Genomic DNA, 26,097 nt, shown 5'->3' on the forward strand with positions numbered 1-26,097 from the left:
AGGCAACCAAACTAAATAAAGAGCAAACCACATGCAAAGTCTGTATAGTGATAGACAGACTCAATATGAAAACCCAAACAAATATGTAAAATCTTAAAAATAATAATAATAAGGACCGAAAGTTTCAACTGGTTTCAGTCTTCCTGAGATCCAGTCTGCCCAGTTGGTTGGTACAAAGTGTTCTTCTATAAATACAAAACAAGAAGTGAATTGTCTGTCTTTTTAAAAACAGAATGTGAATTCCTGGCTTATAGTTAGGTGGACTATAGGATTTCTCATGTGTAAATTAACAATGTTCTAACTTTGGAGAAGACTACAGGAGATTAACTTCTGTCTTATTCCTGAGTGAGTGAACTGCACTTGTGTGCTTAGATTTAGACATTCACTTGAGCAGTGCTCAGATTGGCAGGTTACCAACGCTGCATTTTGGATTTAGTTTGTTTATTTGCTTGAACAGGTTTTCATATGAGAGGCCCTAAGAGAGACTTACTGAAAGAAAAAGTGGAATAAAAAACAACATGCAGGCTGAAGAATAAGAAGGACTCTTCTTCCAGATGAAGAGAAAGCGTGCCCTGCCCTGTTTTGTTTACAAAGATTTTTTGAATTTAAAGAACAAAATGGGACTATTAATCTCAGATGGAAACCCAAGAGGAGTACATTTTTTAAAGTGCTAAAATAATATATAGAATTTAAAAACGTATTGAGTTTTGACTTTTTGTATATAAATGAATTCATTCCTAGGTATCCTTTCCAATCATATCCGTATGTATTTAAGTACAGTGGTGCCTCGCAAGACGAAAAGAATCCGTTCTGTGATTCTCTTTGTCTAGTGGTTTTTTCGTCTTGTGAAGCAAGCCCATTGAAGGATTAACGCTATTAGCGGCTTTTAGTGGCTTTTAGCGGCTTATCTGCTGATCGGATCAGCTGATAAGCGGCTTAGCGGCTTAGGAAAAGGGGGGGGGAGGAAAAAAACCCAGCAGGAACTCACAAGACATTGTTGTCTTGCGAAGCAAGCCCATAGGAAATTCGTTTTGCGAAGCACCTCCAAAACGGAAAACTCTTTCGTCTAGCGAGTTTTCCGTCTTGAGAGGCATTCGTCTTGTGGGGCACCACTGTAGTTAAAAGAAGATCACATTGTGGCTAATCCTAAACTAAATAATCACAGACCTTTTAGAGATGTTTTAGAATTATATTGGACTATAATCTTATGAACTTTTAAAAGTATCCTGTACATAAATGCAGCCACAAACTTCTTGGTCTTTGTGGAGACCATGCTCTAATAGCATCTCCCTTTCTTTGTACTCCCTCCCTTTCTCAACCAGAGATAGAACTATCGAGAAATTGCTTTTGGCTCATCATCAGAGAGCATCAATCACTAAGGGTGGAATTCAGTGTTGTGCTAATGTGATACTTCTGTCACTGCAAGTGTTACCTGACAGAATGACATCCTCTCTGCTCCCCCATCCAGTATTCTGAGGGTTCTCCTGACCCTCCAGAACAGATTTTGGGGTTGTGTGGGGTGTGTGCTAGCAGAAGTCCTTGTACTAGTTTCTTCTAGCACATCAGATTAGTTGAATCTGGTTCTCTGTTGCCACTTCAGATGCTGCAGCACAGATAAACTTGTCCCACTGAAGTTAGATTAGCATTGTACACTGAGGAAATGGTCCATAAGCTCTGGTCCCGTACTGTGCTTCTATTAGTTAGCTAAGGTCAGTGCCATGGTATTCCAGAAACTCATTTATTGGTCCATCAGTGGCTTGTCCAAGAATTGCCTTGCATGATCTGCTCTTATGCAACAGACAAACCTTCTTTCCATAGCAGAGTTATGCATTGACTGGAGTACTGACATAATAGCACCAGTATGTGTGAAATAAGTTTATAACTCTGAAGTGTTAGCTAAAAGTAAATGTGCCCCTGTTCAGGGTTCCAGTCACCATTTTTTTCTGGACTTTCTCAGCATTCTATAAACTGTAGAGGGATCAAGCATTGTTGTTGTTTAGTCGTGTCCGACTCTTCGTGACCCCATGGACCAGAGCACGCCAGGCACTTCTGTCCTCCACTGCCTCCCGCAGTTTCATCAAACTCATGCTAGTAGCTTCAAGAACACCATCCAACCATCTCATTCTCTGTCGTCCCCTTCTCCTTGTGCCCTCCATCTTTCCCAACATCAGGGTCTTTTCCAGGGAGTCTTCTCTTCTCATGAGGTGGCCAAAGTATTGGAGCCTCAGCTTCACGATCTGTCCTTCCAGTGAGCGCTCAGGGCTGATTTCCTTCAGAATGGAGAGGTTTGATCTTCTTGCAGTCCACGGGACTCTCAAGAGTCTCCTCCAGCACCATAATTCAAAAGCATCAATTCTTCGGCGATCAGCCTTCTTTATGGTCCAGCTCTCACTTCCATACATCACTACTGGGAAAACCATGGCTTTTACTATACGGACCTTTGTTGGCAAGGTGATGTCTCTGCTTTTTAAGATGTTGTCTAGGTTTGCCATCGCCTTTCTCCCAAGGAGCAGGCGTCTTTTAATTTCGTGACTGCTGTCACCATCTGCACTGATCATGGAGCCCAAGAAAGTAAAATCTCTCACTGCCTCCATTTCTTCCCCATCTATTTGCCAGGAGGTGATGGGCCCAGTGGCCATGATCTTCGTTTTTTTGATGTTGAGCTTCAGACCATATTTTGCGCTCTCCTCTTTCACCCTCATTAAAAGGTTATTTAATTCCTCTTCACTTTCTGCCATCAAGGTTGTGTCATCTGCATATCTGAGGTTGTTGATGTTTCTTCTGGCAATCTTAATTCCGGCTTGGGATTCATCCAGCCCAGCCTTTCGCATGATGAATTCTGCATATAAGTTAAATAAGCAGGGAGACAATATACAGCCTTGCCGTACTCCTTTCCCAATTTGGAACCAATCAGTTGTTCCATATCCAGTTCTAACTGTAGCTTCTTGTCCCACATAGAGATTTCGTAGGAGGCACATAGAGATTTCGTAGGATCAAGCATGACACATCATTTTTCTAAGCTCTGGTTTTCCATTTTTTGTTCCATTGGCCCTAGAGGCCACTGATCACATTCAGTTTCTATTGGTATGGTGCCTCCCCCCCCCTTTAAAATGCTTTTTATTTTTGCATACTTTGGGAACATCAGTGATGATTTCAATTGACCATAGTATGCTTCTGAAGCATCTCAGGGAGGTGGGGGTTATGGGCGCTGTACTTCAGTGGTTCCACTCCTACCTCTAGAGTCATTTCCTGAAAGTTGTCATGGGAGCACCATGGGAATTGTCCCGTGGTGTCCCACAGGATTCTATCTTGTCCCACGGGATTCTGTCTTGCTATTTAACATCTTTATGAAGCCTCTGGGAGCTGTCATCAGATTTGAAGTGTCATCAGTGTGCAGATGACATCCAGCTCTGTCTCTCTGTTTCATCTGAATCAGGAGAGGGGGTTGAGGGGTTAGACCAGTGCTTGGAGGTGGTGATGGGTTGGATGTGGATCAATAAACTGAAGCAGAATCCTGAAAAGACAGAGGTATTATGTGTTCCAGATTCTCATGGCTGGGAGGTGGCCTCCCCTGGATGGGGTTGCACTCCCCTGGAAGGAGCAGGTTTGTAGTTTGGGGGTGCTCCTGGCTGGTGACCTCTGTGTCTAGGAGTACCTTTTCCAGCTCTGGTTGGTTTACCAGCTACCAGCTTGCCTTTGGGAAAGAGATAATTTGACCACTGTACTTCAGGCTCTTTTAACTTTCAGATTGGATTATTGCAGTGTACTCTATCTGGGGCTGCCCTTGAAGATGACTTGGAAACTTCAGTTGGTCCTAATTGCAGCCGCCAGGTTACAGGCTGGGGTTCCATTTAGATATCATATAACCCCTGTTTTAAAACATCTGCGCTTGGTTGCAAGTTCATTTCTGGGCTCAATTCAAGGTGTTCACATTAGTGTTTAAAACACTAAATGACTCAGGCTTCTTTACAGACCCTCCAGGGTGCTGAAATCAGCAGAGGGGACCTCTTGGTAGTCCTTCCACCTTCAGAGGCTCATGGTGTGGTGGCCCAGGAAAGGGCACTCTCTGTGGCAGCCCCATAGCTGTGGAAACCCACCCCAGAGGTACACCTGGCATTTTTATTATACAGCTTCTGGTGAATGCTGAGGATGCACATTTTACCCTAGCTTTTGGCACTTGAGATACATAGTTTTAGGACCCACCTTATTTTGGGGATCGTAAGTTGTTTTAAATAGAGTTTAATATTGTGTTTTAATATCTGCCCCAGGACCTTGGAGGGAAGGGAAGGTAATAAATAAATAAATAATAATTAATTTTTTTAAAAAAATCCACTTGTCCTGCATCTGATATATGCTGGCCAGGATGCTGACTTCCTATAATTTTTCAGAACTGTTGGCTCAGTGGGAAGGAATGATAAGTTTTAAGCACTTTAAGATAACATGGTTCATACTGTTAAGATAGCTTGACCTTCCATTATCTCCTCGACCCCTTTCCAGCACTATACCTTTTGCTTTAACATCATCAGTGCAATTGGGTTTTTCTCTTAATAAATAGCAATCAATCTTGATGTCATGTGTTTACAGTTTTCCAGTGCAGAGGCTTACGTTAATGAACGTGATCATTTACACAGTGTCACTGTAGTATTGGCATGCTAAATAATTTAGCAGGCTGTGGCAGGTAGATAGCTGTGTAGTGTCTCTGTTACTATGGCAATACATTTCCTTAATGCAAATATTAGTCATTCTGACTATGTGGATCTCTAGGCTCAGGAAATTTATTAGTGAGGATGGAGAATTTAGCCTGGAGTGATTCATTTTCCGTGCTGGCTCAGTGTTGAGTCTGGTTCTGGTGAGCCAAATTTGCTTGATAGACATAAATGCAGACAGCAGGTAGCCTATATTCAGAATAACCTTCTTAATCTTTCACTCTTTTTTTAAAAAATCCGCTTCCTACCCTTTAAAAATCCGCTTCCTACCCTTGGCAATAATGGTTTTCTCTGTTTACTTTGTCGACATTAGATGGAAATTGGTGACAGTGAAACAGGAAGGGAGGGAGAGCAGGTTTGGTGGACCTTTCACCCTCAACACCATATCTGATTAAATTTTCATTTAAAACGTCTACAAATGGGTGACTTACAAAATCCAGTGAGCAAGGCCCTATCTTCAGGTTTGTTGCCAAATAAACTCAAGCCATTTAGGAGAGATTGAGATTTTCATTATATATGGTTTCAGCAGTTGCCCCAAACTGCTGAAACCATATATAATGAAAATCTCAATCTTCAAACTGCTATGTGGCCTTTCCTAAACAAGTATAATACAGAATGGTGATGGTTAAGACTTCCTGCTGACACTTAGGTGCCCTGGTTTTGTCCATCACAGCATATAAGAAGAAGTGGTGCTTTTCTAACAGTGCAGTTCTATGCATGTTTACTCACAGTATAGCCTTCTGAGTGCGGTGGGATATACTTCTTGGTAAGTGACTATAATAAAGCAGGCTTAAGCTTCCTGCTTGTCCATGCAGCTTGTTTTTCGTTTTAGTCTTGTATCTCTTTGGGGTTTTTCCTTGAATTGCTGCCTGCCCAGTTTTCTTGCCTACTACTTGTTTTCCCTAATTTTCCTGGGCTAGGTCCTGTCTTGTTTTTGTTTCATTTTTTTTTTTACTTGGGATGTGATTTATACTCATCCTTGCCTTGATTCTGTGCAAACTCTCTAAGAACAGAATCTATGGAAGTATTTTTCTATATGGATGGTCTTAATCCTTTCTGGCTGCTAGTTTTCGCCCCTGAATCTTGCTTACATCATGCCTTTGGCCTTGGGCCATGCTTCTATATTTCTGCTACCTCTCTGTTGACTACTGCATCTACTCACATCCTGGACTAAAAATATTATTCCTAGGAAAGACCATGTCTACAAAAGACACAGCTAACCTCCCCACCCTACTAATTAATCTTTTTTTTAAAAAAAATAATTGTTCTAATTATTCATAAAATAATCACAGGCCACTCACTCTTTCTAGTTGACCAACCTTACAAGGCTAAAAGGAATTCAGAGTGAGAGAAGCAGTGTTAGCTGCTTGGAGGGCAGAAGGGGATTAAAATATAATGTATTTTCTGACATATTCTGAAAGGGCAAAACTATACATGAACTACTTACTAGTAATAAGAAATCAAACATTATTTGGTTCTATACACTATATATGCTGTTCTGTATTCTGTATAATAATCTTGGGCATTCTTAGCAAATACTTTTAGCAAGGCACTGTCCTCCCTCCCTCCCTTCCAATAACTGCTCCATTTATTCAAGCAATAGTTGCACAAATAAGCATGATTCTAATATACTGTTCACTTGATAAAGTTTAATGTTATCCTTTTAAATTAAACTTTTCAAGCATTATTAATAGCGCTTATAATAAAGGTTACCGTGATTTGAAATTTAACATTAAAACGGAAGTGATTGCACTCTAGGCTTAACATTGAGAGAAGGTATATGTGCATATTTAACCAGCATAATGAATTGCAGGTTTCACTTATTAGTTCTAAACAGAGCTGTGCGCTGCTTGTAATGGTCCAATAATCTGCTGCTACTGTCTCTTGATACAGTAAGGAGATGAGTGCCTTAACAAACATTATATTCCTTTATTAAATTTAAAGCTTCTTCTGGGGTAGTTAATGTTAGTGGGATCAATGAACTTATGAACAGCATAATTCCTGGGTAAGCATTCATGTCATTTTCGGGTTGCCATATTTTGAAGAGCCAAAAAGACACATTTGTCAACTTCTACTTTTAACTATGGATCGCTATGGTGAATGTCACTTTACATACCCACGTAAAAAACGACATATGGTAACCCTGTGTCCATTGAACTTGCATGTGTCCTGGATTGCCTCAGATTTGAAACTTGTCAGCATTCATGAGAAATGGTTGTTCTGTACAGATGGAGTATTAGGCGGATATCCACAGATTTACGAATTCACATGCCAGCTTGCTAAGGGCAAGTATCTTCAGACAAGGAGGCCACCCAATATATCATAGAGCCAATATGTAACAGAGCCAGTTGCATTTATACAGGACTTGTATTCTGATTTTGTTTAATAGTTGTTTCCAACAGAAATGAACTCTTGTGCCACTGGAATTTGTAGTGCCTCCAAGTAATGAGGTAGAGTGTCCTTGAATTACAACCAATTTGTGCCCTAAAACACTTCTAGGCTGGTTTACAAGTACAGCAGTTGCTCAAATTTATTTTCTCTTGACCAGCATATTTTAACTTACTTTCAGATAAAACCCTGTTAAAAGCTATTGGGCAGTAATTCTCCTAAAGACGATAGAACAAAAGAGCATATAATAATATCCAGCGGTGATTTTCTACTGATGGAAGGGAATCAACTGGAACAAGAAAGGAGGCAATTTTCAGCAGTGTACCATACCTCTAAAATTGCCTCCAAATGAATCTAAGGGTTAAACTGTTCTTTTACACAAGTATTCCAATGCCCTTTTAAAAAGTGGAAGTGTATAGCAATCCTTCACATCTCATAATTGTGAACATTGTTCAAAATTAAATGCTTTATGGCTATTTGTTAAAGATGACATTAATATGGGACTAGGTAACATTTTATTGTGCTTTCAAGATAGATACATGTGCTATGTCTCTGGAGCAGGCTTGGCCATGGTCCTCCAGATATTGTTGGACTCTCTCATCACACCTGAGCATCAGCCATGTTTATCTGGGACTGATGGGAGTTTGAATCCACCCTTCAACCCAACTGTCAGAAAAAGTAAAGAGAGACAGAAACTTTGGATTCATGTCACCCAAACCCAGTAGATATTGTTGTTGGTTGTTGGATGACCAAGATGGAGAGTAATGCCACAAATCTTGACAGGAATCTGAAACCAATTAAACCCAGCTTCCTTCCTTAGTTGGAGTGTGAAAGAAACTCCATTTCTTATATCAATAGTCTAAGTGGCTGATCAGACATTATTTAGAGGCTAGCTTTGACATTCAGTGCTAGTGTGGAGACTCTACAATTTTAAGACCAAGGGCACAAGCACCTATGTTATAGGGTGGACAATCTGAAACAGTAGGGCTTTTGTGGATACAGAAAGCAAACAACAGAAAGCAGTGGAAAGAACTTGAAGAGGCACATATCCAAAGATGAATGTGAGACAATGTGAAGAGAAAGAGAGTTTTGACATGCACATGTGTTTTCCTAACCCATGTGGCACAGTGTTTCTGAATTTAGATTTATTTGTGAAAGAATTCATGCAGTTACTTGTCTTATCCTCCTAGGGGCTGCTATTTCCTTGCAAAATCTGTGTGTGCTTGCTGCTTTATTCTTGAATGTGTTGGAGAAAAACATTTCACTGAAAATGTGAACCAAATTGTAATTCATTTTAAAGCAGGTGCAGTGGCTCAAATTGGTGGATGAAACCTGCCCCCCCCATAAACAAACTTAGTATTTTGGTAAAAGGACATACCATATGCAATTGAGTCTGCAGAACTGTAATTTTGATTTGCACAATAAATATTCCTCAGCAGTTGTGACTGAATAAATTGAAAAGATTTTTGATTGCTACTGTGTTTTGATATCACAATGAACCATGGTTTATCAGGATGGGAACAGGCTACAGTGAACACATGTTTCCTGTTAAACAGCTGTGAGGAAGAGAAAATATTGTGATGTCAAGAAATGCAAAGAGTCACTTTAAAGTGAACATATGTATAGTTGATTTTTTGTGTCAATCCATTTGATCAGCCTCATGATAAAGTAGACTCTAGTCCAGTAGTCCATGAAACTTTACTTTATAATAAATTTGTTAATCTCTAGAAGTGCCGTACAACTCTTATTTTTGGTTGGTTGCAGCAAATGGAACAATCATGCAAACCTTTTTGGAAACTCTGAAGGGAGGCTGTAATCCACATTCTATTTAGTTTCAAAATAACTGGGAATCTAGTGTACAGAAGGGAATTTCTCTGTTTTTGTTCTGGCTCTGAATAAGTGAAAACACTCTGCCCCTCTGTGATAAAGTTGAATTGTTAAAGTTGAATTGATAAAGTTGATTGTTAAAACAATCCCACTCAGTAGAAGTGAGAAGAAAACCTTTTCTCTCATTGTATTCTTGCTCACCCTGCCACTGTCCAGATCACTCCTTGTTAAATTACCTGCCTCTTTCTTTCTCCAAATATTTCTGGTTGCACTTAGCTCATATGAGAATCTATTATAGTAAAAAAGAACGCCATCTCCCTGAATAGATGAACTGTATACTCTCAGAACTTCCATCTAGTCGGAACTGAGCTTTTTTATTGGTCTTCATCCAACTCATTACTGATTCCAGGCACTGGTTCAGCACATTCACTGCCTTACGTTAATCTGACAAAGAGAAGTAGAGCTGGGTGCCATCAGTAAATTGATAAAATCTTCCCCCAAATTTCAGAATGACTTATCCCAGCAATATCTTAGATGTTAAAGAGCACAAAGGACAATACAGAATCCTGTGGAAATCAATAGGGCCATCAGTAGTGCCAGTATCAACTGCAGAAATAGTCCTCCAAGATGAGAGCAGAACTCCCATCAGGCCCAGCAAGCATGGCCACATCTGGAAGGCCAAAGGATTCCCACACTTGTATTAGAGAGACATATAGAATTAGTTGCAGAACGGTTTTATTATCTAACCAAATGTTGGCTGGGCAATTTTGCTACGAAAAGTTATTTTGGGGGGATTATTAGCATGATGAGGCAAGTTAATATTTACTTCCCAGCAGTTGTAAAGGTCTTTTGGTTTGTTCATAATGTCAAGCACATTTCTGAAATCAGCATAATTTGTCTTAATTCCCATACTTGTTAAGCAGCACAGTAATTAAGGTGGACCACTTCCAAGGTGGTTTACCAAGGACTATATATGGAGCAGGAGTCCTAAGATGTATTACTTGGGTAGCAAAACACATCCCTCACCCATTCCCATTAATTGCTCTGAAATGCAAAGAACCAGATAAAACTGCTGGCACCATGTGCCAAATAACAACCGAAATTGCAAGCAAGGAAGCAAGCAAGCAAGCAAGCAAGCAAACAAACAAACAAATAAATAAATATTGTTTTGTCTTGTCTGTTGAGTCCAAGAATCTAACTCTTGTTAGTCTGTTGCAGCACCTTTGATTAATGAATTTATTGTTGCATGGCCATGTGTGTGGTCAGTTTCCTGGGCTATGAAGCTGATTTATTCAATAACAGTTTGTGATAAACTATGACACAATAAGCAAAGATTTTGTGAAATGAAACGCTGGCTATTTCTCCTGGCTATGTGGGAGGAGAATGGAGAGCATGCGAGCACACTAACCCAAAGCTTGGCTCAGGCTCATTATAACTAGTGCAAAATCATGGTTTCCCATTATGTGTGAATGTGACCAGGATGGTGGTATGCTGTCATTTATCTGACCAAAATGATGCATTGATTACATGTAGGAACTTCTCTTTATTTTCATGGCATTTTACCATTGGTACAAACCACAGTGTGAGCACCCTGCGCTCTTTCACATCCTGTAATTTCACACAGTTTGCTCTTATTAACAACAGCAACAACAAAAAAGGTCGTGTTTCTGAATGAATAGCTGTTTTTGTCAGAAATCTTTTTAAAAGGCCCTCAACCTTGCATATGTATTCAGCTTTTGTTGTTAGTATTGCTTAGTTACCAAGGATAATATAGGAAAAGGCATGATGTATTTTCACGTGTACCAAATTTAGCTTTAATTTGCTTTTGTGTTCTTCCAATTAGTAGCTCCCACAGAAGCCTGTCGAAAGCTCTTTGCCTTTCTAAGCCAAGGACCCCATTCTAGTTATAAACGTCCTTCACCATACTTTCCCCCCCAGGGGAGGAATGATAACCTTTCCCACAACATACTTCTGACTATGGTGTGCTGCAAAGAGCACAGAATCAAGAAATGATCACTTTGTCAGAAACATGGGTTAATCTAGTAAAACAATAATGTAAGAGGAACCTTTCTGGATCAAACCAAAGGCCTGCCTATCTAGTTCAGTATCCTGTATCCATAGCGTCCAATGAGATGTCTATGGAAGCCCACTAGCAAGAGATGAACGCAATATCCCTCTTCTGCTGTTTTCCGCCAGGGACATGTAATAGTATAAAGAAATGAGAAGATGCAGACTTGTGTCGCAAGAGATCCAGGACCATGTGTATAATATCACATTATTCCCAGTACATCTTTTAAAATCTAAGTTGCTTTACATTGCTGTTAAATCCCATATGTTTTTTTCTTTATGAATTTTGTTTTTGGTTTCTTTGCAGATTAAAGATGCTCTCCAGACTTGACACTTGTGATGCAGTGATCAGCAGCAGAAGAGAGCAAAGGAAATTGAATATGGCCTCAAAGAATTGAACTTTGGAGAGTTTATGATGTCCACAGGTGCGAGTGGCAGGAAAAAGCATCAGGCTGTGAGCCTCGAAGGTGTTGACCCAGAAACCTGCATGATAGTGTTTAAAACTCACTGGGCACAGGTAAAGTAGCTCAGGGAAGCTTTTCTTCAATGGGTTTTTAAAGTTGGTTGCACTGGTAAGAATCCATTCCAAAACAACAACAATCAAGAAACAACAAAAAGATTGGAAGTTGGTTTTAACTGCCAATACACAGCATGCAGTCTGTTCCCTAACACTCAAGTGCATTTTCTGTTCTTGTTCTGGAAAATGGTAGAATCTTGCTCTTCCATTACTTAGTTAACATCACATGTAATAATAAAGGGGCATAGCTCTGTTTGATGGATGGGCTAGAGAAAGAGCTGGGAGATTTAGATTTAATGAAAGGAGATAAAATTTAGAATATAACTTTGAATTATCATGCTTTGACGGTCCAGTGGATTTTAAAGATAAGGCTCAATTATATATTAGTATTGGATGCAAAGCTGCACATGGTTAGGCTGCTTAAATCCTATTGAAGCAGGGCTTTGTGCAGGTGTGCAGACTAAGGAGACCCATTTTACAGCACCAGGCAACGATCTCTTTTAATCCAGTTTTGTTCACATTGACTGACACATGTCTACAGTCAAGTTGCCTTCCTCTGTTTTTGTCACCTGAGATCCTCCATTGTAATGTTGGGGATTGACCTAACACACCCTCTTAGCGTTTATACAAGCAAACGATGCCACTTAATCATGGCTTCAGCTACCCAGCTCTCCCAGAAGTTGAATTAGCAAAAGACATTGTCAGTACTGAATTTGGTATTTGTAACTTGGTTGGCCAGCACTCCCAATTTTAATGTTTTTACTTACAAGGATTGTGACCAGTGGTAGCTTGCTACATAATGTTATGAGGCAATTAAAGAACCATTGGGGTTGAAGACCAGAATATAAATACGTTAAATAAATAATATTTTAACAAACCCATTAGATACAGTAGTGTGTGAGCTGTTTAAAGGTGCTTTCATAAATTTATTCCTATTGCTAATTTATAAGTTGTTTGCTACTTGATTAAATTATTAATCTCTGCAATCCATTGTGAGGTCCATTTTGAGAGGTACTTCGCTGCATTTGTTCAATAGATTTTTTGTTCAGTAAATGTTTTTACATTGGGAGCTTAAAGCACTGATTCAAGTCTAGCAATTTTGAAGACTGAGTTTAGTGAAAAATAGGATTTGAGTTAAAAGGTTAGTTAAGAACCTCTTCATTCTGATAACGAGAATGTGTTTCACGTTTCTCTAGGTGGTGAAAATATTAGAGAAGCATGACCCTTTGAAAAATATTCAGGCAAAATATGGGGCAATTCCTCCTGATGAGGCCAGCACTGTGCAGAATTACGTAGAACACATGCTCTTCCTGTTAATCGAAGAACAAGCAAAAGATGCTGCCATGGGACCTATCCTGGAGTTTGTTGTTACCGAGAATATCATGGAGAAACTCTTCCTTTGGAGTCTCAGACGGGAGTTCACTGATGAGATGAAAATCGAACAGTTGAAGATGTATGAAATGCTTGTCACTCAGTCCCACCAGCCCTTGCTGCATCACAAGCCCATCTTGAAACCTTTGATGATGTTGCTGAGTTCTTGCTCAGGAACTACTACACCAGCCGTGGAAGCTGAGCTGGTGGTGCTTCTCAACCAGCTGTGCTCAATCCTAGCCAAAGATCCATCTATTTTAGAACTCTTTTTCCATACCAGCGAGGACCAAGGAGCTGCAAACTTCCTAATTTTCTCTCTCTTGATTCCTTTCATTCATCGAGAAGGGACTGTGGGCCAACAGGCTCGTGATGCACTGCTTTTTATAATGTCACTTTCTGCAGAAAACAATGTTGTTGCTAATCATATAGTAGAAAACACTTACTTCTGTCCGGTAAGTTGCTTCTTCTGACCCTACCCTCTAAAGAACACCCCCCCCCCTTGATATTTTCCCCACCAACAAAGCAGAACTGAATTTATTTGGTACGGTTTGTTACGGTTTTGCAGAAGTGGGAAGTGGTGACATCAGGAGGCTATATCTTTCTGAACCAGTCTGTATTTAATTGTGGTCATTTTTATACTATAATTTGCTCCTCAACTGAAAACTTATCAGGAGCAAAATGAACAAATTAAGGACTAAATACATGCCATTTAGTGGGGATAATATCAAAGTATCAAAGTATGATATTTAGGTGGCCATTTGGGTCTAATTAACGTTGGTATTAGTATACCAATGTTAACATGATATTATAATGTGCCATTTGAAGATCAGACAGTTTTTTGAATAAAACATTTGCATTAGGTGTTAAAATTGTAGTGCTGAAATTTTCAAAAATCTCTCCAGTTATGCTTCAGTTAAGCTAGTTACATTTCGTTTTTAAACAAATCAAACTATTTCGCTACAACTCAATCTTACTGAACTCACAGTAGCCAAGAATTAGTTGTTTTCCTTCTGCTCCACCAACTACCTATCACAACGACACACATGCCAACTTGAATAAGTTCCTATGAGTTCATGGAAGGTGATTCCCAAAGGAATCCTTTTTATTCTTTCAAGTCAGAAACTAGCAGCGTTCAAACCAAGCAAGTGTGAACACTTACTGCTTCTACTCCCTGCCTCCATTCAGTTCCTGCTATCCTTTGACCTGCTGCCTCATCATTTATTTATTATATGCGTATCTGGATTTTTCAGACAAATACTTTGAAAGTGGTTCATATCTGTCAGAGTTGCTCCCCGATCCTAGCTCACAGAGGATCACGCTAGCCAGCGATCATTAAGTAAAAGTCTTTATTGAGTTACAGTTTCCATTCTCAAGCTGCTGCGTGCAACTCTACGTCTTATGGTTAGATTGGCGAAGCTCCGTCTGAGTCTCCGCCCCTTGTGCACCAACTTAATATCCTAGCCCTGCTCCACCTTTTCCGCCTGACTGTTCTCCTCTGGGTCCCTCTGCCCCCCGGGGTCTCCTCCCTCCGGGACTCCTCCGACGCCGACCCCCCGGACCCTCCTGTCTCCTTGCGCCGGGCTTTAGGACCTGGCTCCCTCTCCGGGCTGCCTACTGCGTCACTTTCCTGTGCATTTGAACTTGGCGCGCGCGCCCAACCTTCCACTTTCCGTCTGACCGTTTCTTCGCTCCCCGATGGAGGTGTGGCCACTCCTGACTCGTGCCCTCCCTCCTGTTGTGAGCTGCCAGCGCTTGATCCCTGGCGCCCTTCCTCTTCCCTGCTCTCTGGCGGTGACACTGGTCCCGATCTCCAACTGCTCCCCTCTGAGTCCCCTCTGGCTCTATCTTCCTGGGGTGTCCCCCTAGGCTCCCCCCTTGCCCTGGCCACTGGTGCTCCTTTCTGTGAATCTTCTGATTCACTGGAAAGACTCGGAGATCTCGGGTCGTCGTCATCACTCATCTTTTCTTCTGCCTCCTCCCCCTCGCTCTCTGTTTCCTCCCTTGCCCTTGCCTCTGCTCCTGAACCCCTGACATCCATCCCCCCCTTGAAGCCCCCTCTTCCCCCCTCCCCTCCTTCCGGTGCGGGAGCTGGGTGCTGCTGTGTCAGGGGGACGAATGTCGGATACAGTTCGCTTCCCGTGGCGGGCCTCCATCTGAAGTCTTCCGGTTCTTCCTCCCTGCTCTCGTCGACGACGGTCACCTCCGCTTCCATCTCTGTGCCGCCGTGCTCGAAACCCGGGTCGTCCCCGAAAACGTCCATGTCCGTCTCTCCCTCGCTTCCTCCCGGGGGCGTCGCTCGTCCTGGACCCTCCAGCCTCTTCCTGCGCCACTGCTCCTCTGGTCTATCGTCCCACCAATACGAGGGTTCTGAGGCAGATCCCGAGGGTGACCCCTCCGGGGAACGTGCGTCGCGTGTCGGTTCCTCGTCCGAGTCGAACCCCCGGAACGTGCTGGCTGAAAGCGTGGGCGTGAAAAGCCAGTCGTCGAAAAAATCAGCTGGCATGGGCCTGTGTGGGAAGAGGGCATGAAACTCTTCTTTGAGCAGAGGTTCGTCTAAAGCGTAGCCCGGCACCCAGCTGTTGGCACTGGCCGGGGTGCCCTCCCTGGCGAGAAAGTATTCTACCCCCTCTTCCCCCCATCTAGAGTCCAAAATCTCTGTGACTTCGTTGATGCGTTCCTCCGGTGCCACTCCCCCTTGCTCGGTTCTCTCTCGGAGCGGACTTGGTGCCGTGCCTGGTTCCTGAAATCTGTGAGGTGCCTTGTAGGGAGTGAGCACCGATCTGTGGAACACCGGATGCATCCTGGAACCCTCCGGAAGCGCCAGCCTGAAAGCCACCGGGTTGACCTGCTCTTCGACTTGGTAGGGCCCCAGTTGCTTATGCCCTAGTTTCTTCTTCGCCAACGACCTGGCCGGCACTGCGTGGGCTGCTAACCAGACCCAGTCTCCCACATGGATCTCTTCGCCAACCCTTCTGTGTTTGTCCGCTTGTACCTTGTATGCGTGTTTGGCCAGCTCCAGGTGCCGCCGCAGCTGATCGTGGACCTCCTGCAACTCTGACGCGAACGCATCTGCTGTCTGCGGCTCCCCCTCCCCCATTCTTTCCAGTCCCGGGAAGGTTCTGGGGTGCCTCCCGTTGTTGGCGAAGAACGGCGTGACCCCCGTGGACACGTGCTTCGTGTTGTTGTAGGCGAACTCGGCGAGAGGCAGGTAATCCACCCACGTCGCAGGCTGTTGATTCGCATAACATCTCAGGTACTGCTGCATGATGGCATTGACCCGCTCCGCTTGCCCGTTGGTCTGCGGGTGTCTAGCCGACGCCAGGTTGATCTTGACGTTCAGGAAGCCCATCAGCTTCTGCCAGAAATTCGAGATGAACTGTCGCCCTCGGTCGGACAGAATAGACCGCGGCAGACCGTGAACCTTGAACACGTGGTCTATGAACAGTTTGGCGGTTTGTTCCGCCGTGGCCACCTTAGCACACGGAATGAAATGTGCCATCTTGGAGAACAAGTCCACCACCACCAGCACGGCCGTCTTGCCCCTCGAGCTGGGCAGATCCATGACAAAGTCCAGGGCCACTCTCTCCCATGGTTCGAACGGAGTTTGCAGCGGTTCCAACAGTCCGGCTGGCGGTCTGTGCACTGGTTTGGCCCTCTGGCAGGTGTCACACCTCGCCACGTAGTCCGCGACTTCCCCTCTCATTCCGGGCCACCAGAAGTCTCTTGCGACTAATTCCACCGTCTTCTCCTTGCCAAAGTGCCCGGCAGTGGGCGCGTCGTGCAGCTGCTGCAGTACCTTGGCGCGAAGTTCGTCTCCTGGCACGTAGATGGCCCCTTTACGGATGAGCAATCCATCTCGCAGCTGGAACTCGTCGGTCGCTGCCGTGCCTCTGTGCACCTCTGCCATCTTTGCTTGCGCGAAGGAGTCATCCTGCAACGCTCGTCGCACCGCCTCCAGGTCAACTGTTGCCGCAGCGCACGCCCACACTGTTGGTGCGAAGATGTGCATGGCGGCCGCTGGCGTTGCCTCCTCCAGATACTGCGACTTACGGGAGAGAGCATCCGCCATGATGTTGGTGTCCCCCGGGACATACTCTATTCGGAAGTCGAAGTTCGCAAAGAACTCAGCCCAACGTATCTGCCTCTGGTTCAGGAACTGCGCCGTGGGCCAGTGCTCCAGATTCTTGTGGTCCGTGCAGACCTGCACCGTGTGCTTGGCGCCGATCAGGAAGTGCCTCCACGCTTTGAACGCTGCATGAATGGCCAGCAACTCCCTGTCCCAGATGGTGTAGTTCTGTTCGGACTTGCTGAGCTTCCTGGAGTAAAACGCTCCCGGCCTCCAAACCCCCTGCGGGTCTTTCTGCAGCAGGACTGCTCCCACGGCTCTGTCCGAGGCGTCTGTCTCCACCCTCATCGGCCTGCTGGGGTTGACATGAAGCAGCTGCTCTTCCGACGCGAAGAGCCGCTTGAGTGCCTGAAAGGACTGCTCCGCCTGCTCTGTCCAGATGAACTTCTTTTTCTTGGAGCTGAGCGTGTCCGTGATGGCCGCCGTCTGCATAGCAAAGCCTTTGATAAACTTGCGATAAAAGTTCGCGAAGCCGACAAACCGTTGGACCTCCTTCCGGTTGCGTGGGCTTTTCCAATCCAACACTGCTCGAACCTTGGCGCTGTCCATGGCGAGTCCCTTGTCAGACAACTTGTAGCCCAGGAAATCCACCTCCGTCACGTCGAACTGGCACTTGGGAGGGATGGCTAACACCCCAGAGGACAGGATCACACTTCAAAACGACCTTGACAGATTAGAGAACTGGGCAAAAATAAACAAGATGAATTTTAACAGGGAGAAATGTAAAGTATTGCACTTGGGCAAAAAAAATGAGAGGCACAAATACAAGATGGGTGACACCTGGCTTGAGAGCAGTACATGTGAAAAGGATCTAGGAGTCTTGGTTGACCACAAACTTGACATGAGCCAACAGTGTGACGTGGCAGCTAAAAAAGCCAATGCAATTCTGGGCTGCATCAATAGGAGTATAGCATCTAGATCAAGGGAAGTAATAGTGCCACTGTATTCTGCTCTGGTCAGACCACACCTGGAGTACTGTGTCCAGTTCTGGGCACCACAATTCAAGAAGGACACTGACAAACTGGAACGTGTCCAGAGGAGGGCAACCAAAATGGTCAAAGGCCTGGAAACGATGCCTTATGAGGAACGGCTAAGGGAGCTGGGCATGTTTAGCCTGGAAAAGAGGAGGTTAAGGGGTGATATGATAGCCATGTTCAAATATATAAAAGGATGTCACATAGAGGAGGGAGAAAGTTTGTTTTCTGCTGCTCCGGAGAAGCGGACACGGAGCAATAGATCCAAACTACAAGAAAGAAGATTCCACCTAAACATTAGGAAGAACTTCCTGACAGTAAGAGCTGTTCGACAGTGGAATTTGCTGCCAAGGAGTGTGGTGGAGTCTCCTACTTTGGAGGTCTTTAAGCAGAGGCTTGACAACCATATGTCAGGAGTGCTCTGATGGTGTTTCCTGCTTGGCAGGGGGTTGGACTCGATGGCCCTTGTGGTCTCTTCCAACTCTATGATTCTATGATTCTCCAGCTTGGAGTAAAGCCTATGCTGCTGTAGCCTGCTCAGCACTTCCTTGACGTGTCTGTCATGCTCCTGCTGCGATTCCGAAAAGATCAGGATGTCATCCAAGAAACAGACGCACGTCTTGTAGAGGAGCCCCGCCAACACGTGATGCATGAACGCTTGAAACACGTGGGAGCCATTTTGCAATCCAAAAGGCATAACTCTATATTCGTAGGTGCCCAGGGGCGGGAACATGGCTGTCTTCCACTCATCTCCTTCCCGCATGCGAATGAGGTTGTACGCCCCTCGCAGGTCCAACTTGGTGAACACGCTGCCCTTCCGTACCTTTGCGAGGAGGTCGTCGATTCGGGGCATGGGGAAGTCCGATGGCTTGGTCACACTGTTTAAGATGCGATAGTCCACTACAAGCCTTTTTTGGGGCGTGTCCCGCTTCTTAACAAAGAATACAGGACTGCCCCCCGCTGCCTTGGACTCTCGGATGAAACCGCGCTCCAAATTATGATCTATGAACTCTTTGAGTTCCTGCAGTTCGTCCTCAGACATGGAATACAGCTTCCCTTTGGGCAGCGCCGCCCCCGGCAGCAGGTCAATTTTGCAGTCATATGGTCTGTGGGGGGGTAGCCTGTCTGCCTCCTTCTCGCAGAAAACCTCCAAAAAGTCTGCGTACTTGTGGGGAACCGCTTGCAGCGTGCCTAGCTGCAGCTGTGACTCCTCTTCCTCTCCTTCCTGCCGGGGCACGATGCAGTGTTCAGCACAAAAGGAAGAGCCGAAGGTCAGCTGCCTCTGGTACCAAGCCAGCGTCGGGCTGTGCTTGTCCAGCCAACTCATGCCCAATACAATGGGCGTGTCCGATAGTTGAGTGACGTTGAAGCTGATGATTTCCCTGTGATTCCCAAGTCGCATCACCATTGGTGGCGTCTGCTTCACCACTTGCCCCCCTAGCAGCTCCCTGCCATCCACCGTGACAACCTGCAGGGGTAGCGTGGCAGGCAGCAACTGTATGGCGTGCCGGTCGACAAAGTCCTGCCCTATAAAGTCCGCATTGCTTCCTGAGTCAATGGTGATTGGCACGTCCATGGTGATTCCATTGGGCAGCTGGAGCGATGCGGTGAGCCTCACTACTGGCTTGGGCGGGAGGGGGTCCATGGGCGGTAAAATCTCTGGGGACTGCTTCACTGACACGTCTGGCTGGGCCCCAGTGCCTCTTCCTCCAGCCAGACTGCGTCGTTTCCCTGCTGTGGTTCTCCTTGCTGCGTTGCTGCAGTTACCATTGCTGAGGCTGCAGTGTGCTTGTGGAGCCTCCGGGGACACTCTTTCGCCATATGCTGTGGATCATCGCAGATATAACACTTCCTGTTCCCTCTAGGAGGCTTCGCTTTCACTGTTGCCGGTGCTAGGGCTCTGGCTGCTGACTGAGCCCTTGCACTTCCAACCTCCATAGGTTCCGCCCCTCCTCCTGGCGGAGGCGTGGATTGCGCACGCTCTGCTTCTCTGGGAAGGAAGGAGGAGCCCCTGGCCGGTTCGCGCCCTCCACGCCCTTCGTCCCTGCTCCACGGACGTTCTTCCAGCCGCACCCCCACCGCCAGCGCCCTCTGAACGATCTCCTGCGTGGTCCGGGGTCTCTCCCCCCTCGCAATTTCATCTTTAACCGAGCCGTGCAATCCCTCCCAAAACAGGTCTCTTACAGGAGCCGAATCTCTGTCCCATTCCAGGGCACTGACCAAAGCGAAAAAGCGGGCATGGTACTGCCTTACGCTGGCCCTCCCTTGCTTCAGTCCATGTATCTGCTGCCGAGCAAGATCCACGTCAATGCTTGATAAAAAGCACCCATCCATCGCTTTAATAAAGGCATCCGCATTTTGGAGCGCCGGATCCTTATCCCTCCACAAATTGCGCAGCCATGCTTTAGCATCTCCTTGCAAATGGGACATGATGAATCCCACTTTCTCTTGCTCATCTCTAAAGTCTTTGTTCAGCAGTTGCAGTGCACACATTACATCTGCTCTAAAGTTGGGGTACTGTTGCAGATTCCCATCGAAGTGAGAGACCAGACCGCCTGTTCGTCTCCCCAACCCAATCCCCTCCGGTTTGGGTGTCAGTTGCCCTTGCTTAGTAAGCACTTCCAACCTGACCTGGAGATCCCTGTAGGCGGCAGCTGCGTCCTCCTCTCTCTTTCTGGATGCAAGTGCCTCAGCATTCAGTCGTGTCACTGCTTCTCTGAGTTCCGCTATCTGCTGTTCAGCCGTCATGTTGTCTGCCGTTCGTGAGCTCGCTAGTAGGCACCCGCTTTCTCTCCTCTCCTTGAGGCCGTAGATGCCCACAATTTAAGAGACGGAGCTTACTGTCAGAGTTGCTCCCCGATCCTAGCTCACAGAGGATCACGCTAGCCAGCGATCATTAAGTAAAAGTCTTTATTGAGTTACAGTTTCCATTCTCAAGCTGCTGCGTGCAACTCTACGTCTTATGGTTAGATTGGCGAAGCTCCGTCTGAGTCTCCGCCCCTTGTGCACCAACTTAATATCCTAGCCCTGCTCCACCTTTTCCGCCTGACTGTTCTCCTCTGGGTCCCTCTGCCCCCCGGGGTCTCCTCCCTCCGGGACTCCTCCGACGCCGACCCCCCGGACCCTCCTGTCTCCTTGCGCCGGGCTTTAGGACCTGGCTCCCTCTCCGGGCTGCCTACTGCGTCACTTTCCTGTGCATTTGAACTTGGCGCGCGCGCCCAACCTTCCACTTTCCGTCTGACCGTTTCTTCGCTCCCCGATGGAGGTGTGGCCACTCCTGACTCGTGCCCTCCCTCCTGTTGTGAGCTGCCAGCGCTTGATCCCTGGCGCCCTTCCTCTTCCCTGCTCTCTGGCGGTGACGCTGGTCCCGATCTCCAACTGCTCCCCTCTGAGTCCCCTCTGGCTCTATCTTCCTGGGGTGTCCCCCTAGGCTCCCCCCTTGCCCTGGCCACTGGTGCTCCTTTCTGTGAATCTTCTGATTCACTGGAAAGACTCGGAGATCTCGGGTCGTCGTCATCACTCATCTTTTCTTCTGCCTCCTCCCCCTCGCTCTCTGTTTCCTCCCTTGCCTCTGCTCCTGAACCCCTGACAATATCAGTCAAAAAGAATTAGGCAGGGAAAGGAGCTAGAGAAGGGAGAGCACTTTGATAATGCTGGAATGAAGTGATGAATTGTGTATCTGTGTTTCTAGTGGTGGCCAGATTAGACTGATAACTGGAACAAAGTGTTGAACTGAAGATGATCCAGTGAAGACCAGACTGATCTTCCTTTGCAGTTGATCTTGCTATGATAACAGTTGGTGCAACTGCCTGATGCAGCTTGTTCCCAAGTGCCATTAGGTTGGGCTAAATTAGTTGAAATTCGTTCCTACTGCAATCCAGGGGTACCAACTTGAATGAAATATTGGGGGGCCCCAGGTAGGCCCCACCCCGCATAATCGATCACAAGATGTGGCTCATGCACACCGTCTGAATGACAATGCCCATCAACTTTGGTGGGTCCCGGCCCCTTCCAATATTTTAGAGGGGCGGGGCAAAGGGACCTTGTCCCCTAGGTGTTGGCTTCTATGCTGCAATCAATGGGGCAAATTGGTAATGAGTTGATTTGCATTCTGTTTCAACTATGTCTGGATCCAAACCTTCCCTCGTACTTTTTGTACCAGCCCAGCCATAAGGCAGGATGAGGCCATTGCCTCAGGTGGCAGAAGCCCCACTGCCTCCACAAGCAGCAGGGAAACACCACTACTATTGGCACCAGTCTTGCGGAGAATACAATATCTCATGTGATTTTGGGCAAGATCTCGTCCAGATCAGCCTGATTTTTCCAAAAAGTGGTGCCAATGACAGTGGCGCTTCTCTGTCATTGGCGAATGCAGCAGGCCGTGGCACTGGCAGAGCAGGTAGGAGGTGGCAATAGGGAAGGGAAGGTGTCACTTCCCATTTCACATCAAGTGACGAGGCGAGACGTGGCACCCTTTATTCCAGGACAACGGGCACTTAGGTCCAAATATCTGAGAATGCTTTTCTTTCTCCCCCACTGCCCTGTTATACAAAGAAATGAAATCGGATAAGCTCAAAATAAGTTGCATAGTTAAGGAAAGTTTTAGTCTAAAATTGACACAATAGTAGCCTCAGCCCTTTTTGACATAATTTTAAAGATCCTCCTGGAAGAGTGTGTGTCGAGAGGTACAATGTGGTCACAGCATGTAAACAATTGATTGGCACATTATGAAACAACTTTCTAACCTGTTTCTAATGAATCTCTTTAAATGTATATAAAGATTACAGTTTTACTTGCAAGCACTGAGCAATAAGTCTCTAGCATAGACATTTTCTTGTTGACTTCATTTAAATTGATACATCTAAAGAGTACTCATTTTTTAAAATTGTCCCCAAGGTAGATACCCTTATTAGATCCATGCTGTAACTTCCATAATTACATTTGCCAATTAATTTTTAGAATGACTTTTTACTCTGAAGATTAAAGCAAGCTGTATTAACCTTCAAACAGTTGGGGGCCTTGAGTGACAAAACACATTCCTAATTAGAATGATTGTCTTAGTGTGTAAAAGGTAGCTAGCCCAAGTCTATAATAAAATATCAGAGTCCGCTCCTGAGGGCTGCTCACTTTTTAAAGACCCATAATGTGTTGGTCTTGTGAGTTTGATCTTTGCAGTTTGGGGAGTTCTATAGTGCCTTCGCGAAAAATCAGAATGATGCCGCAGGGATCTGGTTAGCATCCATCGTTCACTCAGGCAAAAAACACAGAATGATTAAAGGATTTCTTTCACTGCTATTTGCCCGTGAATGTAATAAAATAATCTAAATTCTGATTCAATTAAAAGAAAGCTTGGCGTGATATTGTACTGAATGTCAAAATCCCTCCCCTGTAATTAAAATAATGATAGCTAGAGTGCAGAAGCAAGCATTCAACTTTAGGCCATTCCAGAATGTGTGCCCTTATGCAAACTTCAACTAGTTGAAAAAGCAGGTCAGCCCTTCTAATGCTATGGACTTCTTAGCAGCCCCCTGTGTGCAGGGACACCCTTGAGCAGGTCTAGAGTACTGTGGATTGCAGCCATCCTGCAACACTGTATTAAATATCTGATGGATGAGCTGTGCAGATCTGGCATCATGCAAGAAACAAAGGATAAGCAGAGTGGAAGGTCAAAATTGCTGCACGGGCAAGCTGGGGGTTACCTTAACTTTTGAAGCATTTTCCTAACTGGGGAACTGCATGAGTAGGGAAGAGAAAAGCAATGTATCATACTTGGGGGAGAATTCTTTGTGTATTCTACTTTTTCTTGTTCCATTTTAAATAACTTAAAGGTTACTTGGGGCAGGATAGGAAGAAAGTTGACAACTGTCAATAATACCACTACTGGCAAACAGTAGCTGTCTGCACTAGCTACGTTGGGGAATAAAATTGTTGTGTATTTATTGGATTGTCTATATGACTAACGTGCAACCCAACCATGCAGGAATGTTGCTATAGTTAGTCTTTCTAAAAGTTTACTCTGACAGACTATAGCTTCTTTTCACCCCCATAGTTCTGTTAATTGTAGCTTGGGTGATGGAATAAGCGAGTAAAGAACATAATAGATGCAGAGAAGCACACATTGGCAGTCTTTTTATGCCTGTCAATCAAAAAAAATTAATGTTTCAACTTGGTGCCTCTAGAAAATCAGGCTTATCATCCCAGTACTCAAAATGATTTACAAGTAGAATAGCTTTAACTGGCTCTTGTAAAACTAAAGTTGCATGACTCGTAATATTTATTCTTCCCATGTCTTTGCATTGATTGTTGGAATAAGGCTAAGAACTTACATCCACCACTTCCCGTCAATAACTATAATGGTTTTTTAAAAAACACACCCCACATAATTCCTTTTATGGCTTCTTCCTAGACTGGGTATTTACATTCAGAGAAAAACCTGCAATGTTCCACCTAGTATTATTTTAGTAAGTCTTGCTTGTGTTGGTCCAAGGGTCAATTGCATTCATAGTAATATAGATCGACATGTATAAATATACAGTTATGGTTAGTGTACTGAGCATGGATTTTGTATATCCATTCCAGAAGTAGCACTGTTCTCTAGGCAGAAGGTGGTGGTAAGGCTGTGAGAACAAATCACATAAACTCTTCTGTGAGTACGTTGTTTTCATTGACACCTACAGTTTATATTTTAGAAAGAGATGAAAAATACAAATTGCGGAAACAAGCACACCTTCCGTTTTTGTGTTAAATCAACCACATATCACATAAGCTGAGGTGTTATAAACATCTAGAGCAACAAATTCTGCTATACAAACACGAAGGCAGGTGTGGGGAACCTTTGGCCCTCCAGATGTTGTTGAACTACAACGCTTGTTACTACAGTGGTACCTCGGGTTAAGTGCTTAATTCGTTCCGGAGGTCCATTCTTAACCTGAAACTGTTCTTAACCTGAAGCACCACTTTAGCTAATGGGGCCTCCTGCTGCTGCTGCGCCGCCACCACACAATTTCTGTTCTCATCCTGAAGCAAAGTTCTTAACCCGAGGTACTATTTCTGGGTTAGTGGAGTCTGTAACCTGAAGCGTCTGTAACCCGAGGTACCACTGTATTGGCCTTGCTTTCTGGGGCTGATAGGAATTGTGATTCAGCAGCATCCAGATGGTCAAAGGTTTCCCATACCTGATCTATTGGCTAACCTACATCATACTCATCAAATGTGTTTCCTGCATCTACACAGGTGCTTACATTGGAAGTGTGAATCTTACACTTTTCAAACATTCAAGCTTGCAGCAGATGAAAAGAAGGGAGCCACTTTTTTATTTCAGTATCCTGTGTGTTGCCCACATGTTGTTGATAGTTTACATACATGTGTCTCCCTTTCGATGTTTAGTGCTCCTAACAACTAGTTCTCTTTGTTTGTTTACTTAACTTGTTTGCTTATATTCCAAGAAATCTCAGTTCTGTCTTAATGAAAAGCTTATCAATGATGCAAACACTATGTTTAAATAGTTGCTTTCTCTCCCCCTCCCTTTATGTTCTTCAATTCAGGTGCTAGCCACGGGCTTAAGTGGCCTATACTCATCTTTGCCTACAAAGTTGGAAGACAAAGGAGAAGAATGGCACTGTCTGCTGAAAGACGACTGGCTTCTTTCTCCAGCTCTTGTCCAATTCATGAACTCCCTCGAGTTCTGCAATGCTGTAATACAGGTACTGGACTCAAGAATAGAGCCTGCTTATGAAACCAGCCTTTTAAAATATGTGGATGATGTCCATTTGTTCTCTTCCATTTGTTGGAGGATTTTTAATCCCATGTCCTCTGCTAGCAAATGGCGAGCAAAAAGCAATTTTTGCTGATTCCTTTTCCGCCCTGCATCCCTCTCCTTCCTTTCCAAATATATATATATATAGGGGACAGTGGGGAAGGTAGCATGGGAGGGGGAAGGAGAAATGGGTGTAAATAGTTTTCATTCCCTTCTGTTGCCAGAGGTCTTAATGAGATCAAATGCTTTTTGATGAACAGAAGGCGTTCTGTCCACATTAGGGGCATAGTAGAATCAAACCCTATGCTGTGATTACTTACAGTTCATATAATTAATTACTCGGTCTTGATTTCAAGAGAGAGCAA

The 26,097-nt window shown here is 44.8% G+C and overlaps 1 protein-coding gene across 2 annotated transcripts in view; it reads left to right on the top strand.

Annotated features, from left to right (window-relative positions):
- The window catches only part of FHIP1A (FHF complex subunit HOOK interacting protein 1A), an 87,247-nt gene that overhangs the window by 25,271 nt on the left and 35,879 nt on the right, over positions 1-26,097 (top strand). For both annotated transcript variants that reach the window (XM_082237609.1, XM_082237608.1), the window contains exons 2-4: positions 11,296-11,505; positions 12,702-13,328; positions 25,521-25,679. In XM_082237609.1, coding sequence (XP_082093735.1) covers positions 11,401-11,505; positions 12,702-13,328; positions 25,521-25,679 — 891 coding nt within the window. In that variant the 5' untranslated portion in view covers positions 11,296-11,400. The remainder of the gene's footprint in view (positions 1-11,295; positions 11,506-12,701; positions 13,329-25,520; positions 25,680-26,097) is intronic.

This window comes from Podarcis vaucheri (genome assembly GCF_965113315.1).
Source record: "Podarcis vaucheri genome assembly, chromosome: 9".
NCBI classification, from domain to species: Eukaryota; Metazoa; Chordata; class Lepidosauria; order Squamata; family Lacertidae; genus Podarcis; species Podarcis vaucheri.